This window comes from Ictidomys tridecemlineatus, chromosome 12 (assembly GCF_052094955.1).
Source record: "Ictidomys tridecemlineatus isolate mIctTri1 chromosome 12, mIctTri1.hap1, whole genome shotgun sequence".
In the NCBI taxonomy this organism is placed as follows: Eukaryota; Metazoa; Chordata; class Mammalia; order Rodentia; family Sciuridae; genus Ictidomys; species Ictidomys tridecemlineatus.
In genome coordinates, this window is record NC_135488.1 from 61,803,435 (window position 1) to 61,822,603 (window position 19,169).

General features: G+C 45.8%; 1 protein-coding gene across 5 annotated transcripts in view; it reads left to right on the forward strand.

Moving 5' to 3' along the window:
• Sfxn5 (sideroflexin 5) overlaps positions 1 to 19,169 on the forward strand; it is a 112,477-nt gene that overhangs the window by 40,747 nt on the left and 52,561 nt on the right. For 4 of the 5 annotated variants that reach the window (XM_005322154.5, XM_040270736.2, XM_040270737.2 and 1 more), the window contains 4 exons: positions 837 to 862; positions 14,809 to 14,862; positions 15,879 to 15,935; positions 17,898 to 17,963. In XM_005322154.5, coding sequence (XP_005322211.2) covers positions 837 to 862; positions 14,809 to 14,862; positions 15,879 to 15,935; positions 17,898 to 17,963 — 203 coding nt within the window. Of the gene's footprint in view, positions 1 to 836; positions 863 to 14,808; positions 14,863 to 15,878; positions 15,936 to 17,897; positions 17,964 to 18,521; positions 19,097 to 19,169 lie in introns of those variants that run through there. The other variant, XM_021724346.3, reaches the window with a different exon arrangement.

Sequence of the window (19,169 nt, forward strand, 5' to 3'; positions counted from 1 at the left end):
TACTGGGCCTGGCAGGCTATCATCCCGAGCCTGGCTTCTCCTGTAATTCTGGACCTTCTTGAATCATATACTCCTCGGAGGCCCTGACCAAACAGGACTCTCCCCAGAGGGATGCAGGAAGGAGGAGGATGATGCTGCACATGCAGTTACCTGCACTTGGGATGCAAACGCTGGCTGCACGTGCAACTGAGAGTATGTGCCACACGTCAGAGGGCACGAGACTGCCCGTTGGCATCAATGGGGCCATAAGCAGTGAGAAGACTCCGTCCAGGGCATGGCCGAGTTCACTGCAGCTCTCCATTGCTCTGCATGGGCGTGCAACTAGGGCACTAGAGATTTAAGCAGCTCTGGCAAAGAGAGGTGCATATTTCAGGTGGGTAGGAAATTCTATTTCCAGAAACAGTCATGATTGTCAGAGAAGGAAAAAAAAAAGACAAGCCCAGGGAAGAAGGAAAGCATTCTGGGGTCCTTGGAAGGTGGCCAGGTTTGCATAGTGAGTGCGGACAGGGGTCCTTGTGCCTCCTGGAGGAAATCATGGGACACCCCCACCTCTGTGGTGGTCCCAGGCTGGGGTAACCCTGCCCGCAAAAATAGGCTTCTGGGCTTGGGAGGGGAGTGAGAGCTGCCTGACTATAGAGGAACTGAGGGAAGGAGGCGGGACACGTTGGCCACGGGGAGGGCTGCACTAGAGAGCGTCCGGGGGCTAGAGGTGCCTCCTGCCTAACTGCCCTGAGCCCCTTGGCTAGCGCCATTGCCAACACCAAGCCTGGAGGTCCTGGGCATCTGGGTTGAGATGGTGGATTATAAGACCTGACGCTTCTCTTCCCCACTCACAGGTTACATTCCTTTCGGGACGCCAATTGTAAGTGCTATTTTCAAAAGATTTTTTAAATGAAATTTTGAATGTATAACTCTACATCATAGTTTGTGAATATTTGACTGAGTTACTGATTTAGCATAAATTCTTGGAGGGAAACCCTCAGAGAAAATGGTACAGATTTCTCTTTTCTCTCTTGCTGTGCATCCCATGTCAAGCTTGTTTTTGATAAAAGGTGCTCTGACTTCCATCCAGCATGACAGGAAAGGGCCTGCCCCCCGCGTGTTTTTCACCTCCTGAACTATCCGGGAAAGTAGAGAAGTTTTCCAAAAAGACTTGGGAAGGAGGTGTACAAAGGTGCCTTCTGCAAGCAAAAGTTTAAAATTAATTCTGAAAGGGTTTTCCATCTTCTTTTCGTTCAGTTTTGGAATCGGGGTTAGAGCTGGTTCATTATTTTCTTTCCTGTGTTAAGTATTCCACATTATGAATATGGATAAACCTCAAAGACAGTTGAATGAAAAAATAGTAGCAGAGTAGTAATGCTCCCTGATGTCATTTAGATCATGCTTAAAAATAAGCAAAGCAATATCATATATAGTTTATGGGTGTATTTTCTGTGTATCTGTAAAAGCATGCATGGGAACAATTAGCAGATTTGAGGTTCGGTTTTACCTTGGTGAGAGAGAAGACAATGGAATCCAGCAGAAAAAAGGGGGTGTTTCATTTGTCTTTGTGCTTTGTCTCTTAGAAAAGAAAAAATTTTCATAAAAATTTGACAAATGATAAGACTTGACAGCACAAGGATGCTCATTATATTATCCTCTAGACTTTTCTGTATGCTTGAAATATTTCATCTCATATATGTCTATCTATATATCTATCTATCTATATTTATGTCTATATATTTTGGTACCAGTGGTTGAACCTAGGGGTGCTTAACCACTGAGCCACATCCCCAGCCCCATTTACTTTGAAACAGGGTCTCCCTGAGTTCCTTAGGACCTTGCTAAGTTGCTGAGGCTGATTTTGAACTTGCCATCCTCCTGCCTCACTGAGGGTTACAGGTGCACACCACCACCACCCAGCTCATACATATATATTTTTAATCGAAAAAAAATTGATATCTGTTTTCATCAGATTACATTTTTAATTAAAAAACTTTAGAATATATATTTAGGAAGTGCAATGTGATAATTTGAAATAGGTATATAGCCTATAATGATTAAATCAAGGTGACTGGCATTTCCTTCTCCTTAAACAGTGATCATTTCTTTGTGTTAGGAATCTTCCAACTCCTCTCTTCTGGTTCTTTATAAAATAAATGATGAAATGCTGTGGGCTATAGTCTCCCTACTGTGCTGTATAACACTAGAACTTATTTCTCCTATCTAACTTTATGCATATGTCGTTAATTTTATATGTAAATATGTCAACAGAAGTTATTTTTCAAATATCTATCCTTATGTAGTTTTTCTGAAACTATTACATTTTTCTGAAATATTCTGAGAAAGAATTGTAAAGTCCCCACTGTGTATGTGTGTGGGTGTATTTCTTTTTTTTTGCATTTCTTGCAGTTGTTATATGTATTTTTTAGTGCAGTGGTGCTTGGTATATTCATGATGGTTGTATTTTCTTTATATTCTTTTGTCTGTCGCACATATGTGAAATATTTCTATTTTATTGAATATTCTTGCCTTGAATTCTGTTTTATCTCACTAATATTTCTATTTCTATTTTGTTTAGTCTATTTGTCTTGTACATCATTGCCTGTACCTTTATGTCAGAGTCATTTACTTTGTGCCGTTTTGCATTATAGGTTTGTTTTATTTGAAATCTAGCCAAATTTTGCTTTATTTTATTTTATTATTTTTTTTAATTTTATGGCATACGGGGGACTGAACCCAGAGATGCTCTGTTACTGAGCCACATCCACAGCCTTTTTAACTTTATTTTGAGACAGGGTCTCACTAAGTTGCTTTGGACCTTGTGAAGTTGCTGAGGCTAGTTTTGAACTTGGGATCCTCCTGCCTCAGCCTCCTGAGTCGCTAGGATTGTAGGCATGTGCCACATCCTATGAATTTTACTTTTTTTTTTTTTTAACCCAATTTGAGAAACATTATCTTCAGTTTTAGTCATATGGGGAACCCATTCATGTTTATTCTGCCACTGGTTATTGTGACCATGTATCCTAGTCATCAATTTTTTTTTTTTTTGCTGGTTTGTTCATTAAAATTAGTTATTATTTCCATTTCTATTTTGATTTGTACTAGAGTGATAGTTTTTATTGTTCCTTTAAGTTTCTTAAGTAGCTTGGAAGAGGAACATCCTAATTTTTCCTAGTCATCATTCATCTGTATTATTTTATAGTTCAGAGAGATTGTATTATATTTATATGTGTGTGTGGGTATGTGTGTGTGTATCAAGAATCAAATAATGAATGTGATTTCCCAACACTACCTATATTGCAAGAGACTTTTACATATAATTTTACTCTAGTTTTTAACTTACCATTTCCCTTCTAGGCACCCTCCAAATTTTTGGAAATAATCTGGAATTTCATTTTATGAAGTCCTTATTAACAGCTGTGTTAAATGTCACATTATTTAAGCTTTGTGTGTTTTGTGTTTGGCTAGAAGCTTCTTTGACTAACATTCAAAGTAAGTGGACAATCCAGCCTTTGCGTTCTTATGAACTTGTAAATGTCGTTTTCCCCCCTTTCATGCATGAACAATAGTTGGCCTTAATCTCTTTTCCTCTATAAGTGAACTACCCCTCCTCTTTCCCCTAGAATCGTTTGATTATTTTTTTTCCTTATCTTTGGAGTTCAGAAATAACTCTGGGATTTAAAAAATCTTCTCTGTATATTTTATAAAATTATACAAGTAATACATGAATATGTTCTTTGGGATTCAAAAATACCACCAAGAATTTTTTTTTTATAAAGAATATTTTAAAAGTTGTACAAGTGGTGTATGAATGTCGTCTTAGCTCAGAATTCAAACAACACAGCTGTGTCTCAACCCCAAATCTGTGGCTGGAAGTGACCTCTGATAGGAGTTTGGTGTGAACTTTCAGGCTTTTTTCTAGGCATATGTGTACTTATAAGCCAACATATATACACACACACACACACACACACACACACACACACACACACATATACATGTAGTTTTTTTTTTTTAGTAGCTGCCTCAAAAAAAAATGGGGCTCAGGGTGTAGCTCAGTGATAGAGCTCACAATTATCATGGTAAGAACCTAGACCCTAGGTTCTATCTCCAGCAATAAAATAAAATGTTTTTTAAAATTTTGTTTTGCAGTTTTTTTTAACTAAAAAAAAAAACTAATGTATTCACCTGCAATTACCTTGCAATTACCTTACTAAGCAGTTACCTATAAATAGGCTCCATTCATTTGTTTCTTCTGTTCAGTAGGATTCTATTTCCTAGTTTTAAGGTGTTTCTCATTATTTGCCATTAAAAACACTGATGTTGTGGCAAATCTTCCTACAGCTCTTTTCTCACAAGAATAAGGATTTCTCCAAAGCACATTCCAGAAAGTGAATTTGCTGCACTTTGCTGAATTTAAAGACCATGCACATTTATAGTTTTAATGGATAGTACTGAATTTCCCTTCAAAGAAGAGATAGTTCCCCACATCTCTGTTACATTCCTATTCATTTTTTTTTTTAATTTGCCAGGTGGCTTTTCATTATGGTTTTAATTTTTATTTCCCTGAACACCAAAAAGATTGTGCTTTTTTTTTTTTTTTCATTTACTATTAGCCACTTCTGTGAATTACCTGTTCATACCCTTTCCATTCTTCCATGGGCTATACTTTTCTAATTTATTTGTAGTAGATCTTTTTCTATTTTGGATATTAATCCTTTGAATTATGTAAATTGCAAATCTCTTCTCCAGCTGCTTTTCTTTTCTCCCTGGTGTCTTTGTTATAGAAAAGTTTGAAATGTCAGTGTTTTTAAAATATCATGGTCTTCCCTTTGATTAATTTCGAGTTTATCCCCCTCATCCCCATCCTTTTGTTAAAATAACTAGATTCGTGGCTAGGGCTGTAGCTCAGTGACAGAGCACCTGTCTAGCATGTGTAAGGCACTGGGTTCAATCCTCAGCACCACCTAAAAATAAACAAATAAAATAAAGGCATTCTGTCCATCTACAATTTAAAAAATAATAATAATAAAAAACCAACTGGATCCGTGCCAGTTGTGTTTGGGAATCAGCTCTTGGAACTCTTTATCAATTTTTCTATTTTATTTTCTAATTTATTCATATTTGCTTTTGTTTTATGTCTTCTTTGTCTGTGGTTGGTTTTCTTAACTTTGGAATGCTTAGTTACTTATTCTCATTTTTTCCTTCTAAAGAAAGTGTTTAGCATTATGAATTTGCCTCTGTCTATATCTACTACTTGGCTAATAGGTGTTCATATATATGGTGATGATCCTGTGTTGTTATTTTCTAAGCAAGTTGAAATTATGATTTTGAGTCAATTAATCAAAAGAATACATTTTTAAATTCTGATTGGTGGGTTTCAAAAAAATCTATTCTTTGGGGCTAGAATTGTAGCTCAGCGGTAGAACGCTTGCCTAGCGCTGGCAGGACCCGGATTCGATCCTCAGCACCACATAAAAATAAAGGCATTGTGTTGTGTCCATCTACACCTAAAAAAAAAAATAAATTAAAAAAAAATCTATTCTTTTAAGTAATTTTATGGCTTATCTTATTTTCAGAGAGTGTGACCTCCATAATTCTGCCTTTTGGGGTTTATTGTGGTTTTCTCTGTAGCAGGTGATTATATTAATTAGAAGTAGGATCATCTTCATATAACAGAAAATCCAAAGTAATAGTATTAGTTTAAGTAGTTTATTTCTCTCTCATGTCTAAGAACTTTAAAGGTAGGTAGAACCCCATGATATCATCATGAATGCAGTCTTCCATGTTTCTGCATCACCCATTTTCAACTCAGGCTTCTATTGTTAAAAGTCATCTCGCAGACCAATATAGCTGCTGGAGTTCCAGCTGCAAGATTCACATTGCTCGGAGGATAAGGAAGAGAAGTAAAAGGATGTATCTCCTTACTGAGTCAGTTCTCTTTAAGGAATCTTCTTGGAAGTCCCACACAACAGTTCTGCTTATACTTCATGTGGGATTTAACTAGTATATAGTTGACCCCCCATATTCATATTTTATTAGTAAGAAAGAAGGAAATAATGGTTCATAGGTAGGCAAAAAGAGACTGCCATAATAATCCTTATAAATACTCCATCCACATTTAAAAACAAAAGATGTATCATTTGGCCCAATCACTTCTTTGCCTAACCAAAGACCTGGGTGTTTGAAAGGACAAAGGTGAATATGATCTCATTTTCCCTCAGAGGCCGAGTGGACTCTTGGTCCATGGCTGCCATTAACGGGGATGAGCCCGCCACACCCAGAGATGCAGCTCTGTCTGTTCCCAAGGCATCGCTGAGGTTTCCCCCTTCCTCTCCCACTCCCTCCGTAGCCTGCGCATCACTGCGGCCCCTGGCAGCCCTGCCAGCCCCGGGAGCCTCGGTGCTGATCCACTGCGATGCCACTCGGGATTGTGTGCTGCGCCTGTCCTGGGAGGACCAACCCTCTCTGTGAACAGAGGTGCCCCGTGCAAGGACAGTGCTGACCCCCGAAATCCCATGGGGTCTTCTGATTGAGGCAGATTAGGTCACTGGACTTGGAGTGGCTCCCCGCAGGCCCCTGGCAGCTAGAACCCCAACCCCGAGCTCAGCTACCCGCTTCCCGGCCCCAAGTAGCCACCTAATGGGATTCAGGACAGCGGACCAGAGGCAGGCCCCGCGTGGCCTCAGCCTGTCGCCTTACATCGTGGCACTTGGACTTGCATAAGCCACACAAGGACCCACTGTGCCACTCCTAATCCTGCCCTCTGCCACTCCACCGGAGGCCTGGCACCACCCGTCTCCTCAGCCCCTCTAAGGCCCTGCTGTCCCCTGACAGCGCGAACCCCGCGGCTGAGCCTCGTCGTCCTTGGGGCAGCGAAAGTTCCAGTCCACACCTTCGGGAAGCCCCTGGTCGGAGAGAGTGGGTAAGAAACACACGCATGCAGAAGCCACTGAAAATGCTCACCAAAATAGAATCGGCGGTGCCAGCAAACGTGCTAGGAACCGGGCCCCTGAGTGAGGAAGGGAAGGGGTGAGCGCGCCTGGCAGGTGCCTCCACCGAGAAGCTTCTGGAAGCCACAGCCAAGCCGCCTTCTGCCCGGGCCAACATCCGGGGCTTGACCCCCGTCGCTGCTCCCCGGTTGCCTGAGAGCCACCCCCACCCCCACCAGAGCGCGGGAGAAATGAGCTGGTTTCCTCCCAGGGGCTGCTGCCAGTTTAGTCAGCAGATTTCACAGATCCACTGGCACCGTGTAGTGTCTTATTTTAAGCTTAACATTTAAAGATGGGAACTTTTCCCCCCTTTGGTGTGTGGCAGAAGATCCCAATTTATACATAGGCTCGGCGGCTAAGCCCGTGCACCCAGGCTGACCCGAGGCCCTCGTGGTCTACGGCACCCCTTTCGGGGGATCCTCCCAGAAGAGACCCCATCAACGTGGCGGCTTCTTTGTAACCGGTGTCTCTGTTCCTGGGATGGCACCAAGAGGTGCGCTGCGCTGTTCTTTCCATGCACGTGGGACTGGGGAGGGCAAGGCCACCTTGGCCCAGGGGTTCAGCCCTTGTCCTGCCTTCATCCTCTCCCCAGCTGCTGCCTGTGCTCTGCACCCTTGGCCACCGTGGTGCCTCAGATGCCAAGGGCCTGAGGCTCTTCCACGGAGCATCTGTGCCTCCCTCCCTAACTGTGACTTCCCCGTCACATCTGGAACTCTCAAAAGGCTCAGATCCAGCCCGGAAGCTGAGAAGGGTGGACCAAGAGCACCTTATCAGGGAGTCTGGTGGCCTCGGGAGAAATCCAAATGAGATTCTGTCCTTCCTGGGATATTAAGAGCTTACACTCTGTGCTCTGAGTCCCTTCCCTTTGACACTACAGATGATCCTGTGAACACAGGAACCCTCAGTGTCCAAAGGTGTCGCTGGGTGTCCTTACGTGTTCAGGAGGTGGGGGCAAGTTGGAGTGGGCCATCAAGGACTCACTTTATGTGAGGACGTGGCCACATCCCAGAGCCATTCTGACATTTCCCAGTCCTTCTCATTCCAGATTGCTATTTCACACATTCTAACCACAATCCCAGTTTCCTCCCTGTTTGCCCTCAGTGTGACCGAACACCAGCCATTTTGTCCTAGTTCATACCACGCAAGAGTCGTTGGTCCAGTTAAGCTAGAACCGACCAGTCAGGGATGGACACTCATCTGACAAATGACACTCATCTGACAGATGATCAGAAGCTGATATTTCTTTCACTATCTGGCCTCCTTTAAATAGCCAAACCCCGAATGCATGGGGCATTACTTTTCAGATCATTAGCCATATAAATCAGAAGATGGAGACAAAGCAGAAGGAAAAAAATAAAAAAGAACCTGGCTATTTGTTGGGTACCGGGGCTCGTGGCCCACACATCAGAGAGGAACGTTGGGGAATTGAGTGAGGTGGGAGAAGGGGGGCCATGTCAAAGCACTGTTCCTCTAGCAGTGTGAGCTTCAGGTCTGTGGTGTCAATGTCCTGTGGTCACACCCCTCTGAAGCTCTTGAGGAAGACAGAAAAGGACTGAGGCGTACTCAGGGAGCCTGTGAGGGGATCTCACCTCATCTTGGGTGGGTGGGTGAGTTTCTGGATGGATTAGCCAAATGGGGATTGGTGGAGGGGAGAGGGATGGTTATTGCTGCCATTTTCACGGTGAGCAAGATCGTTCTGTCTCCGCCGTCTTCCCCTGGTGTGAGTTTTACTGCCCAATTGTTTCCACGCACATCCTATTTCCTCTCCAGATTTTCCACACTTTAAAAATCTTTCTATTACTTGAGTCAGTTTCCGGGGGTGTAGGGTGGCCAAGAGGGTAGGGGGCTGCTCGGTTCTCTCTGAGACCAGCTGTCTTGGTGCACAGAGTGCTGACCAGTGGCCTTGCTGCCCCTCTCCTTGTCTTTAGCTGCTCATGTCCCACTCCTGACCAAACAGATGGCCGCTCTCCCAGTCTGAGGCCTCATCTGTCTGCTGTGGTTCAGACGCTCTGAAGGAGGAGACCTGCAAGGAAGCTGTGGTTTTCTTGTGGGTCTCTTTCTACATGGGACCATTAGTCCCCTTCCTTACTTTGTCCTAAGACTAGGGTCCAGCATACACTGGCCCAGGACAGCTCCAGAGGTGAGCTGTCGGCCCCTGGTGGGTGGGGTGATAAGCAAGGACACTTAGGAACCAACAGCACTGGTGAGACAATTCAAGATATATACAACATTTGGGACCATGGACAGCAGATTCACTCTGTATGCGGTACCCCTCTGTCAGCAGTTGCTGCCATGGCACTGTGTAACAAGCACCCAAGCACTGCAGGAATGTCTGTAAGCATTATAGGGGACCTGTAGTTGGCCAGGGTCAGCCAGCTCTGTCCCGTGGGCGGCTCTGTCCCATGGGTCAGCTGGAATCAGCAGACCTGGCTAGCCTCTTCTCTGTCTGCCCTAGCCTCCCTGGACCAGAAGACCAGCCAGGGACATCTCCTAGTGCAGTGTTGGGTGCACAGGAGGACATCAGAACTGGCACACTGCACCTTCCTCCCACATCCCCCTGGCCAAGCAGGTCAGATGGCCAAGCAGAGCCACCAGCGTGGAATATAGTCCTCCCGCTAGGATGCTGTGGTGAGGGCTAAGATGCAGGGAGTGGGGAGGGATCAGCACCAACTTCATTAAACCACCTCCCCAAAAGCAAATGGAGTTAGTGTTCTCCCACCCTGGAGTGTGGGTCCTGTCCTGGGCCATGTGCTTTGGGGGACATCATCCCTGATTGTACCTTGAGGAGCTCCCTATCCTTTGAGGGCTTAGACTAGTGTTCAAAGGTGATGTTCAACTGTGTAATGCAAGTTGTGGGATTCAGAGAAAGAAGGGACCATCAGAAGCTGGGAAAGAACTAGAGGCGGGAGGGGAATGACACTAATAGCTGGCCTGCAGGAGCAGGAGGAGCTGTGCGCCAGACCCTGAGCCACATTCTTCCCATGCTGTCCTTCCTCTCCTAACCACCCAGAGAGGTGCCAAGGGGGCCCCACATTTAACAGATGAAGAAACAGAGGCACAAAAAGAGCTCAAGTCACCTACATGTGGTCAATATTAGCATTAGCATCAGATGATCAGTAGCTGAATGTTAACTACTAGGGTCCTCAGCTGTGGATGCACCCGAGGGGAAGGGGACAGCAAGAATACAGACAGATGTGCAGAGAAGACAGCCGCCAGGGGACTGGAGCGGCAGAGGGGACTCCAGCCATGGTATGAACTATAAATGGGAGCAAAGATAGGATGTGCGATTTGGCCAAGGTCCTGCAGCAAGATAGGGTGGAGGCTGGGTAGCAATCCTAGCTGCTGGCTCCTGTTTCGCTCTCCTTCCACTTTCCTTGGTACCGGCGCATTCTGGGCTCTCTCCACCGTCTGCGCGGCCACGCCTGCAGCGTTTCCCTCTTGGAAGAGGTGCGATCCACTGGCATTGGAGCCGGGTGGACTGGCTCCCTCTCTCTATCCATCTCTTTCTTCCTTTCCCCTGCCATGTTCTGGAAAGGGCAGCGGGAGGGAATGTGGGCAGGTTGCACCAGAGATATACATCTGAGAGCTGAAGGGAACATTTATTTTTAATGTAGACTTAAAAAGAAAAAAGGAAGTTATAAAATATCTGCTCTTGCTCCTGGGATTGTGCAGATGGTGCTGCGTTTTGCCTAATAGGGAATGGAGCTGGCGTTGAACGCTGCTGGTCCCCCCCCCCCATCTGGCTGTAAGGACCCGGAGGGCAGGAACCCTGCTCCACTGCCTTGGCCTCAAATGGCTCCCAGGGTCCATTTGGCCAACATGGTTTGGTGTTCTCAGCCTTATCTTCTCCAGCTGCCTCCTGCTGTACCCTCCTTCTCATACCAGTCTCTGGGCTGTCCCTGCTCCTGTCTCTCTCTCTCACACACACACACCTATTCACTCATACTTCATCTCAGTTCTACCTCTTCCTTGATCACATAGCCAGGACACACTGACCCAAACTCCCGTGTGGGCATTAGTTTTGTGCACACCCCACATACTTCCAACCATGCTGCCATTTTCCTGCCTAGATGCTACAAAGGCCATTCTTATACACTGCCATGTTTGGTCCCTGTGTTTGTGGTGATCAGGGACCCTCTATTTCTCTGCTCCAGCTTTCCCCACTGGGAGTAGCCTGGAACATGACACAGAGACAGTTCTTTGTAGCTGGGCTGGAGAGGTGACTGAATCCCTTCTCCCTTTGTGCTTTGGGGGATAAGCTGGAGAAGGAGCACTCTAAAACTAGAGAGTCATGGTGGCCAAACCACAGTTCCAGAGATCCGACTCTTTCTCTGGTTTGCTGTAAAGACTTGAGCAGGTCACTGAATTTCTCCAAGCCTCAGTTTTCCCATTTGCAAAATATGGGAGATAATCTATTTGGGTTGCTCCCCAGAGTTACTATGAGGATTATGGTAAGTGGCATCCAGGGAAATGCTCGACAAAAATTAATCCATCTCTAAGACAGCATGAGGAGATTTAACAGAGCTGCCAGCAAGGCCACCAGGCCCTGTTAGGACAGGAGTGGGGGTTGTTCAACAAGGTAGAATACTCATTTGTCAACGCGTATGTGTGTGTGTGTGTGTGTGTGTGTGTGTGTGTGTGTGTGTGTGTGTTTGCCTGCCTGTGTGTTATATAGCCTATGTACTAATTTAGTTTGGGGCTCTGAGTTGTTCTGGACAAGACTTTCTATCACTTTTAAATATGCATGCCACGTGATTAAACAAGATGAAAAAGATACAAGGAAAGTTAGGGAGGGGAAGATAAGAGGAAACCAGGGATGACCTCTGGGCTCAGAACTTGCAGCATGAGTTTACCCTTGGCAGATGTGGTCACAGAGACCCTCCCTCAAATTCTTGACCATCAGTAAAAAGAAAGATGCAGTAAAATGGCCAAGGTCAGCAAGACGCATGCAAACCAGTTGCTTAGAAGTATAATTTCTGACTCTTAAGAACAGAATTTCTCTCAGGGTAATTCATAAAGGGGTCCTTGTGACGTAACTTGGGGTGTTTTGGATCATAAGTGCAGCGTGTTCCATGAGGCTGAATCTTATGACGTTCCCCGTGGCCTCAGCACAGGTCCAGGGTGCAGTGAGGAACCCCAGGGGAGAAGAGCATGTCGTCCATAACACATCATGTCGTATAGACTACAGATCAAAGGGGAGTAAATCATAAGCTGCGCTCTAAATGGTGGGCAGTGTGAATTTCCCCAGGCTTTTGGAGGCAGTTAGACATGTACGTGTGTGCATCTATATGCACACTCGTCTCCACCCCGCCAGGCTCTGTTCCCTCTCTGTGTTCTGGCTTCCTACTGAGACCTGGCCAGGAGGAGGCCTGGGTCCCTCGGGAGACTCCTCAGCCTACAGGATCCCACCCCAAACATTAGGGCTACCTCTGTTGACATCATACCTACCACTTGGAACATGAGGGTAGAATTTTAAATGGAGGTAGACCCTTTATCCTGCACTTTATAGGTAGACACTCAAACCCCAAAGGGAAGTGTCATCTGTCATCTATTAGAGACCACAGGGATGGACCTGAGCCTGGAACTTAAGGTCCCCTGATTTTCAATCCAGGTTCCCAAGTTGCCTCTGAAATGAAGATTCAAATACAGGTCTTATTCTGGGAGAAAAAATCTCATAACTCCTCATTGGAGCTATGTAATGGCTTTACATTATATAATTTTATTCAAACTGATATGGGCCAATAAATATAAATGTGTGTGTGTTCGCTGTTTTAAAACATTTTAATGTTTAAAACATGATTTACTAATGCTGCTGAGGATGTCTAGAATTTGATTTACTGCATAGTATTGAATGTTTATACTTGTTCCTTACAGAAATTCTTGCCAAAGAGCCATTTTATCTACAGGAATAATAAATAAGTCAATATGTGGATGGTTGTGCATATTTCTCCCATATGCAGCAATACTTGGTAAATGTTATTTTGCACACAAACACTCAAAAGGTAATATTGAGGATGACATGTGGATCCTGAAGTCCAAGGCATGGCCAATGTCAAATCAGACAGTTAATCTTGACATAAATCAAAAGAAGCAGCCAGTGAGTCTAGGTCTGAGCTGCTATCTGGGCTTGGGTATAATGGATCCACACCTATGTAAACCTGGTAAACATGCTTAGCCTTGTGTATGTGTTATTCATTCATTCATTCCATCATTCATTCACTCAACAACCATTTGCTAGATATCTAAGAGTCAGTAGGTTAAACATAGTATAAGTTTTTGGTTCATGGAGATTCAGAGATAAAAAAAAATTTCCCTCAAATTCCACTTATAAGCCCAGTGTGACACATGTCTGTAACTCCAGTGACTTGGGAGGCTGAGGGAGGGAGATTGCAAGTTGGGCAATTTAGCAAGATCCTATCTAAAAAAAAAATTTTTTTTTTTAAAGAAAAGGCTGAGGATGTAGCTCACTGGTAAAACATCTGTGAGTTCAATCCCAAATAACCACCCCCCCAAAAAAATTCTATTTATAAATCACTTGAGGCTTTTGAAATGATTCTTATTTAATCATCACAAAAATTTTATGGGTGATTAGGGCATGAAGGAGTTCAGTTTACCTGAGTGTCTGTGAATGTGTTCCTTTTGTTTGCTTGTTTTTATTGGCCTCCATCCCTTCATTAATAATGCACCTCCATTGTTAAAAAGAACACAAAGCTGAACACTGTGGTGGTGGTGCACATTTGTAATCTCAGCCACTCCGGAGGCTGAAGCAGGAGAATCGCAAGTTCAAGGCCAGCCTCAGCAACTTAGCGAGCGCCTGTCTCAAAATAAAAGATAAAAAAGGACTGTTCTTATAACTCAACGGTAAAGCATTCCTGGGTTCAATCCCCAATACTGCAAAATTTTTTTAAAAGAAATTAATAAAGTAATAAAAGGGCTGGACGGGGGTAGCTCAGTGGTGGAACCTTTGTCTAGCATGTGCAAAGCCCTGGATTCAATCCCAGTACTAATAAATAAGTAAATTAATTAAGTAGCCTGTAACCAGACTTCTAGAGAAACCCACAATTAATGGTTATGCTGTGCTATAATTTTTTCATGCTTGGGGATATTTGTGTGTATGTATTTATAACTGAGAAGATTTTCTTTACATAAATTGGATTATGCTATAACATAATTCTGCTACCTGATTTTTTTCATCTTTTACCATCCCTCTGTGGGCATTTGTTTATATGAACACATCAAACCACATCAGTTTATACAGGTGTAGCTCACTCTTGTTTGTGGCTGTGTAGTTCTTTTCTTTCTTCTTTTTTTTTTTTTTTTTTTTTTGTGTGTGTGTGTGTGTATGTGCATGTGTCATACTGAGGGTTGAGCCCAGGGGTGCTCTACAGATGAGCTGCATCACCAGTCTTTTTTAGGGGGGACTGAACTCAGAGACAGTTGACCCCTGAGCCACATCCCCAGCCCTATTTTATATTTTATTTAGAGACAGGGTCTCACGGAGTTGCTTAGCACCTTGCTTTTGTGAGGCCGGCTTTGAACTCATGATCCTCCTGCCTCAACCTCCTGATCTGCAGGGATTACAGGCATGCACCACCATGCCCGGCTCACCAGCCCTTTTTATTTTTTATTTTGAGACAGTCTCACGAAGTCGCCTTGGCTGGCTTTGAACTTGCAATCCTGCTACCTCAGCCTCCCAAGTGGCCGGATTACAGGCATGAGCCCCTGCCCTTGGCTGTATAGTTTTTTGTTTTTGGGGTTTTTTTTTTTTTTTTTTTGCAAAAGATGTGAGGGGTTTCTTTTGCCTTCTTCAGCCTTTCCTCTCTCTTCCTCACAGGTGGTGGGTCTTCTCTTACCCAACCAAACACTGGCATCCACTGTCTTCTGGCAGGTAAGAGGCTCTGCAAACAGCACGCTCCTGAAGGAAGAGCTCAGACAAGCACTGGTCAGGAATTCCCTTCTCTGGGCTCTCCTATTCTAAGCCCCTGGGGTAGAGTCAGCCAATCCCACTCCCCCAGCCCAGAAACCACTGGAGGAAAACCTGAGACTTTGGCCCAGCTGAGCAGGCCCCCTGTCAGGAGTCAGCAGGACTCTAACCATTATGTGTCACTCTAGCCTTTGAACAGAGGTGAAGAGGGGGCTGGGGGCCTGTACTTGGACCACAGTGGTTTATGGGTGGCTGCTCCTTGGCTGCTCATCCCATGGTCAGTGATCTGAGGCCTACAGCCTCATTTTGACATCCATCTCCCCCAGGTCTGTAGGGCAAGGTTGCGCCACCTTGAGGAGGTGAAGTGCATCGCAGAGCCTGGTCTCTGCCCTTGGAGACAGTATGTTGCGGTTCCTGGAAAACAGCTGAGGATGTCTGTGTGTGTGTCTGGGCAGGGGAAAACCTTCCCAGGAAGGAAAAGCTATCTGACTCCTGAGAGGAAATGTCAGAGAATCTTCCCTGAAAAAGACTGCTGGGGACCTCTGACCTGGGTGCTGAAGCCGGTACAGAGCACTGGGCTAGGAGATTTTTGAAAGGTGTAAACTGTCAATCATTCCACCTTCTGTCCAGCAAATATTATAGTAAGGATAATATGGCAAAGGCAGTGGGGCCCTTTTGGGGAGTGAATGCCAGAATTTTAGGAGAGAGGACAGTCTCTATACTGGGGTGGACAAGATCCCATCCTGATTTTCCAGAAATGGAGGGGTTTTCTGAGACCCAGGACTTTGATACTAGAACCAGTACAGCTCCAGGCAGACCAGGACAATGTGTTATACTAACCAGGGGGACTGAGGGAAATACCTGTGAGCCGGAGACAGCGTCTTGTGTCTTTCTGGGGAGGTATGGCCTCCAGAGGCCCAGGCCTGGCTTCCAGGAAGATGACAATACCTTCCCTGACTTCTTTCCCTGTTGCCTTTCAGTGGCTGAACCAGAGCCACAATGCCTGTGTCAACTATGCAAACCGCAATGCTACCAAGGTGAGTCACTGCCCTCAGCTCAGTGGTGGGTTCACCTGGGGTGACCCAATGGTCCTCCCTGCAGTGTCACATGCTGCCATCATTGGTATAAAGCATTGCCTTCCTGGAGGCACCCTATTTAAGCTGCCAGCTCTGCAAGCAGAGGTGGTGCACTCAGACCTTGCTTACACAGGCCCTGTGGGAGTCTCCAGGCAGGACCTGCGGGGGGGGGGGGGGACTGTGCATGAAGGAAGGTGGCCTGTGAAAGGGGAGTAGGATGGGGAACGAGCAAGGAATGTATTATTTCTTCCTTTTTAAAATTTTTTATTGATACATCATGATTATACATAATAGTGGGATCCATTGTGACACATTTGTATACGCACATAACATGATTTGATCAATTTCATTCCTTTATGCAAGGGATCAATTCTGCTGGCTTCAGAATTCCTCTTGGGCATCTCTCTCTCTTTCTTTTTAAAATATTTTTAGTTGTAGATGGACACAATATTTATTTATGTGTGGTGCTGGGGCTCGAACCCAGTGCCTCACCTGTGTGAGGCAAGCGCTCTACCGCTGAGCCCCAGCCCCAGCCCACGTTCTTGCACATCTCTTGCTCAGATACTGGATCCTGATTGGCATCATCCCCTTGGGGACCAAATTCCCCTATGGCTTCCTTCAAGCTTCCCTGGAAATTGCCTCAGTGACCCTGGTCCCCAGACTGTTGGCCACAAAAATCAAGGGACTGCTCTTGAGGGTGGGGGTTTAAGAACACTGGTACCTTCTCTCCAAAGTCCCCTGCACTCCTTCAACAAGCCCATGTGGAGGCCCAATCATCCTCCTAGTGTCCCAGAGGGCTGCTGAGTCCTGCTTTCCTGGCAAGGCCACCACCCTTCTGTCAATTCACCATTTCAATCCAAAGGCAAAGGGAGGAGAGGAAGAATCTAGGTCGTTGGTGGGTGGGGGGAGCACTGTCAGTTTGGATAGGGGAGGGTCTTGGCATTTTTTAACCTTGGAGAAGAGTTGGGTACAGGAATTAGGAGTTGTCCTAGGCAGTAGGAACCTGGGGGGGGGGGGGTCCTGAGACTCAGGAAGCTACCTCCCACATATCTAAACCTCAAATCCAGTCTCTTACAGGCTTCACCATGCACGTTGCCCTTTGGATGGCTTCTGTTTGCCTTAAACCAAGCATCTTACACAACAGCAATTGTAGAGCAGGACATGACCCAGCCCCTAGCTTTTTCTTAATTTTCTATGTTGGAACTTGGACTCTGTTTTTTTTTTTTTTTTTTTTTTTGGTACCAGGTATCGAACTCAGGGGCACTCAACCACTGAGCCATATCCCCAGCCCTATTTTGTATTTTATTTAGAGACAGGGTCTCACTGAGTTGCTTAGTGCCTCCCTCGCCTTTGCTGAGTCTGGCTTTGAACTCGTGATCCTTCTGCCTCAGCCTCCCAAGATGCTGGGATTACAGGCATGTGCCACTTCATCTAGCTGGGCTCTGTTTTTAAATGGATGTATTGGGAACTGTCCTGTGTGAACATGAAGTCCAGTTTCTCCCTGGTGAGCCGGCTAGACTACAGTGGATGGCCGTGGATGATGGACAGTGCTCTAGGCATCCCTCTTGACACTTAGCTTTCCTCACCTGGAGACTGTTCACCCCACCATAAATGACTCGTTTTGGCCCTCGCTGTCCTGCACCTCTAGCCAGCAATGTCTGCCTGGAATCTTTGTAGAAGAAGGCAGGAGTGAAACAGGCCTTTCAGTGCCTTCCTGGATATTGCTTATTTGTATTCCAACATTTGGAGCCAAGTTGAGAGAGTCCAGGGTCCCTGTGGCTTCCCCTGGGGGACCTCTTCCTCCTTGCCAGACCTTCCAGGCTGGTGGACTGGCTTGCTTCTTGCTGGCTGAGGCTGTTGGCAAGGGTGGAGCATGGAGCTTTGGGCATACAGTGGGCTTGCAATTCTACCTTTGTCTTCCAGCCCTCACCGGCATCCAAGTTCATCCAGGGCTACCTGGGAGCTGTCATCAGCGCTGTCTCCATTGCTGTGAGTAATGCCCTGCCCCCGCCCTTGAGTTCTGCTGCTTCCTTGAGTGGGTGGACCTTGTCTGAGGGCCAGGGCAGGCCAGGATGTGGAGTCAGGGTCTGGGAGGGGAGCAGTGAGGCAGGCTCTCTAGGCAGAGAAGTGTCCCATAGTGAGTGTACATGCTAGTGCTCCATGGTTTGGAGAGGAGAGGGGAGGGGAGGGGAGAAGCGGGAAGGGGAAGGGAGGGGAGGGGAGGGGAGGGGGGATCACATGGATGGTGAGGGCAGGACATCTATCCTTAGAGGAGCCCATACCACACTCTTCCTGGAGCAGCTGGTCTTCACACTGCCTATGCAAGATTGGCCCATCAGCCAGCTCCTCTCTGCTCTTTACTTGAGCTCCTGGGTACTGTCATTCCCTCTCTGTTGCCTTGGTTGTGAGGTCACATGTCTAGCTTCTCCTGAAGGCCTCAAGACAATGGTATTAGGCTTACTTTGAATTTTTTTTGGGGGGGGGGATTGAACTCAGGGCACTCAGCCACTGAGCCACATCCCCATCCCTATTTTGTATTTTATTTAGAGACAGGGTCTCACTGTGTTGCTTAGTGCCTCACTTTTGCTGAGGCTGGCTTTGAACTTGGGATCCTCCTGCCTCAGCCTCCCGAGCCACCGGCCTCACTTTGAATCTTCACAGGATTTTAAGAATAGAGCAGCTACTTATTATGAAGTTTGTAGATTTGTGTCAATGGATGATGGGTCCCTGTTCCCGGAGGAGGACAGACGGGGAGGCAACACAGCAAGGGGCCTGGACCAAGCCAGAGTGGAGGCTCAGGACCTTAGACAAGGCTCCCAGGACCTTGTCCACCCTTGTCCCACCCTTGACGCCACCCCTGTGCCACTATCTGGTACTCTCTTAATTCCTTTGGGGTGGCCTCTTATAGCTAACTCCAGAGGGTAAAGTGTCCCTTCACAACTTTGTCATTACTTTCATTTCATAATAAAGACATGTAACTGGAAAGAAAAAAAATAATTAGAAAATGCTAATAAAGGCAAATCCACATATAATGGAAGAATTCAAATACAATAATTTTTCAGTAAAACCTCCCTTTCCTTATCTTCCCTGGATCCTTAAATAAACATCATCGGTGTTCACGACTCTGGAATGACCCTTTGTATCCGACACCATACTTTCACTGTGCTTCTGAAGTAGAGATCTGGGGCTGTCCTG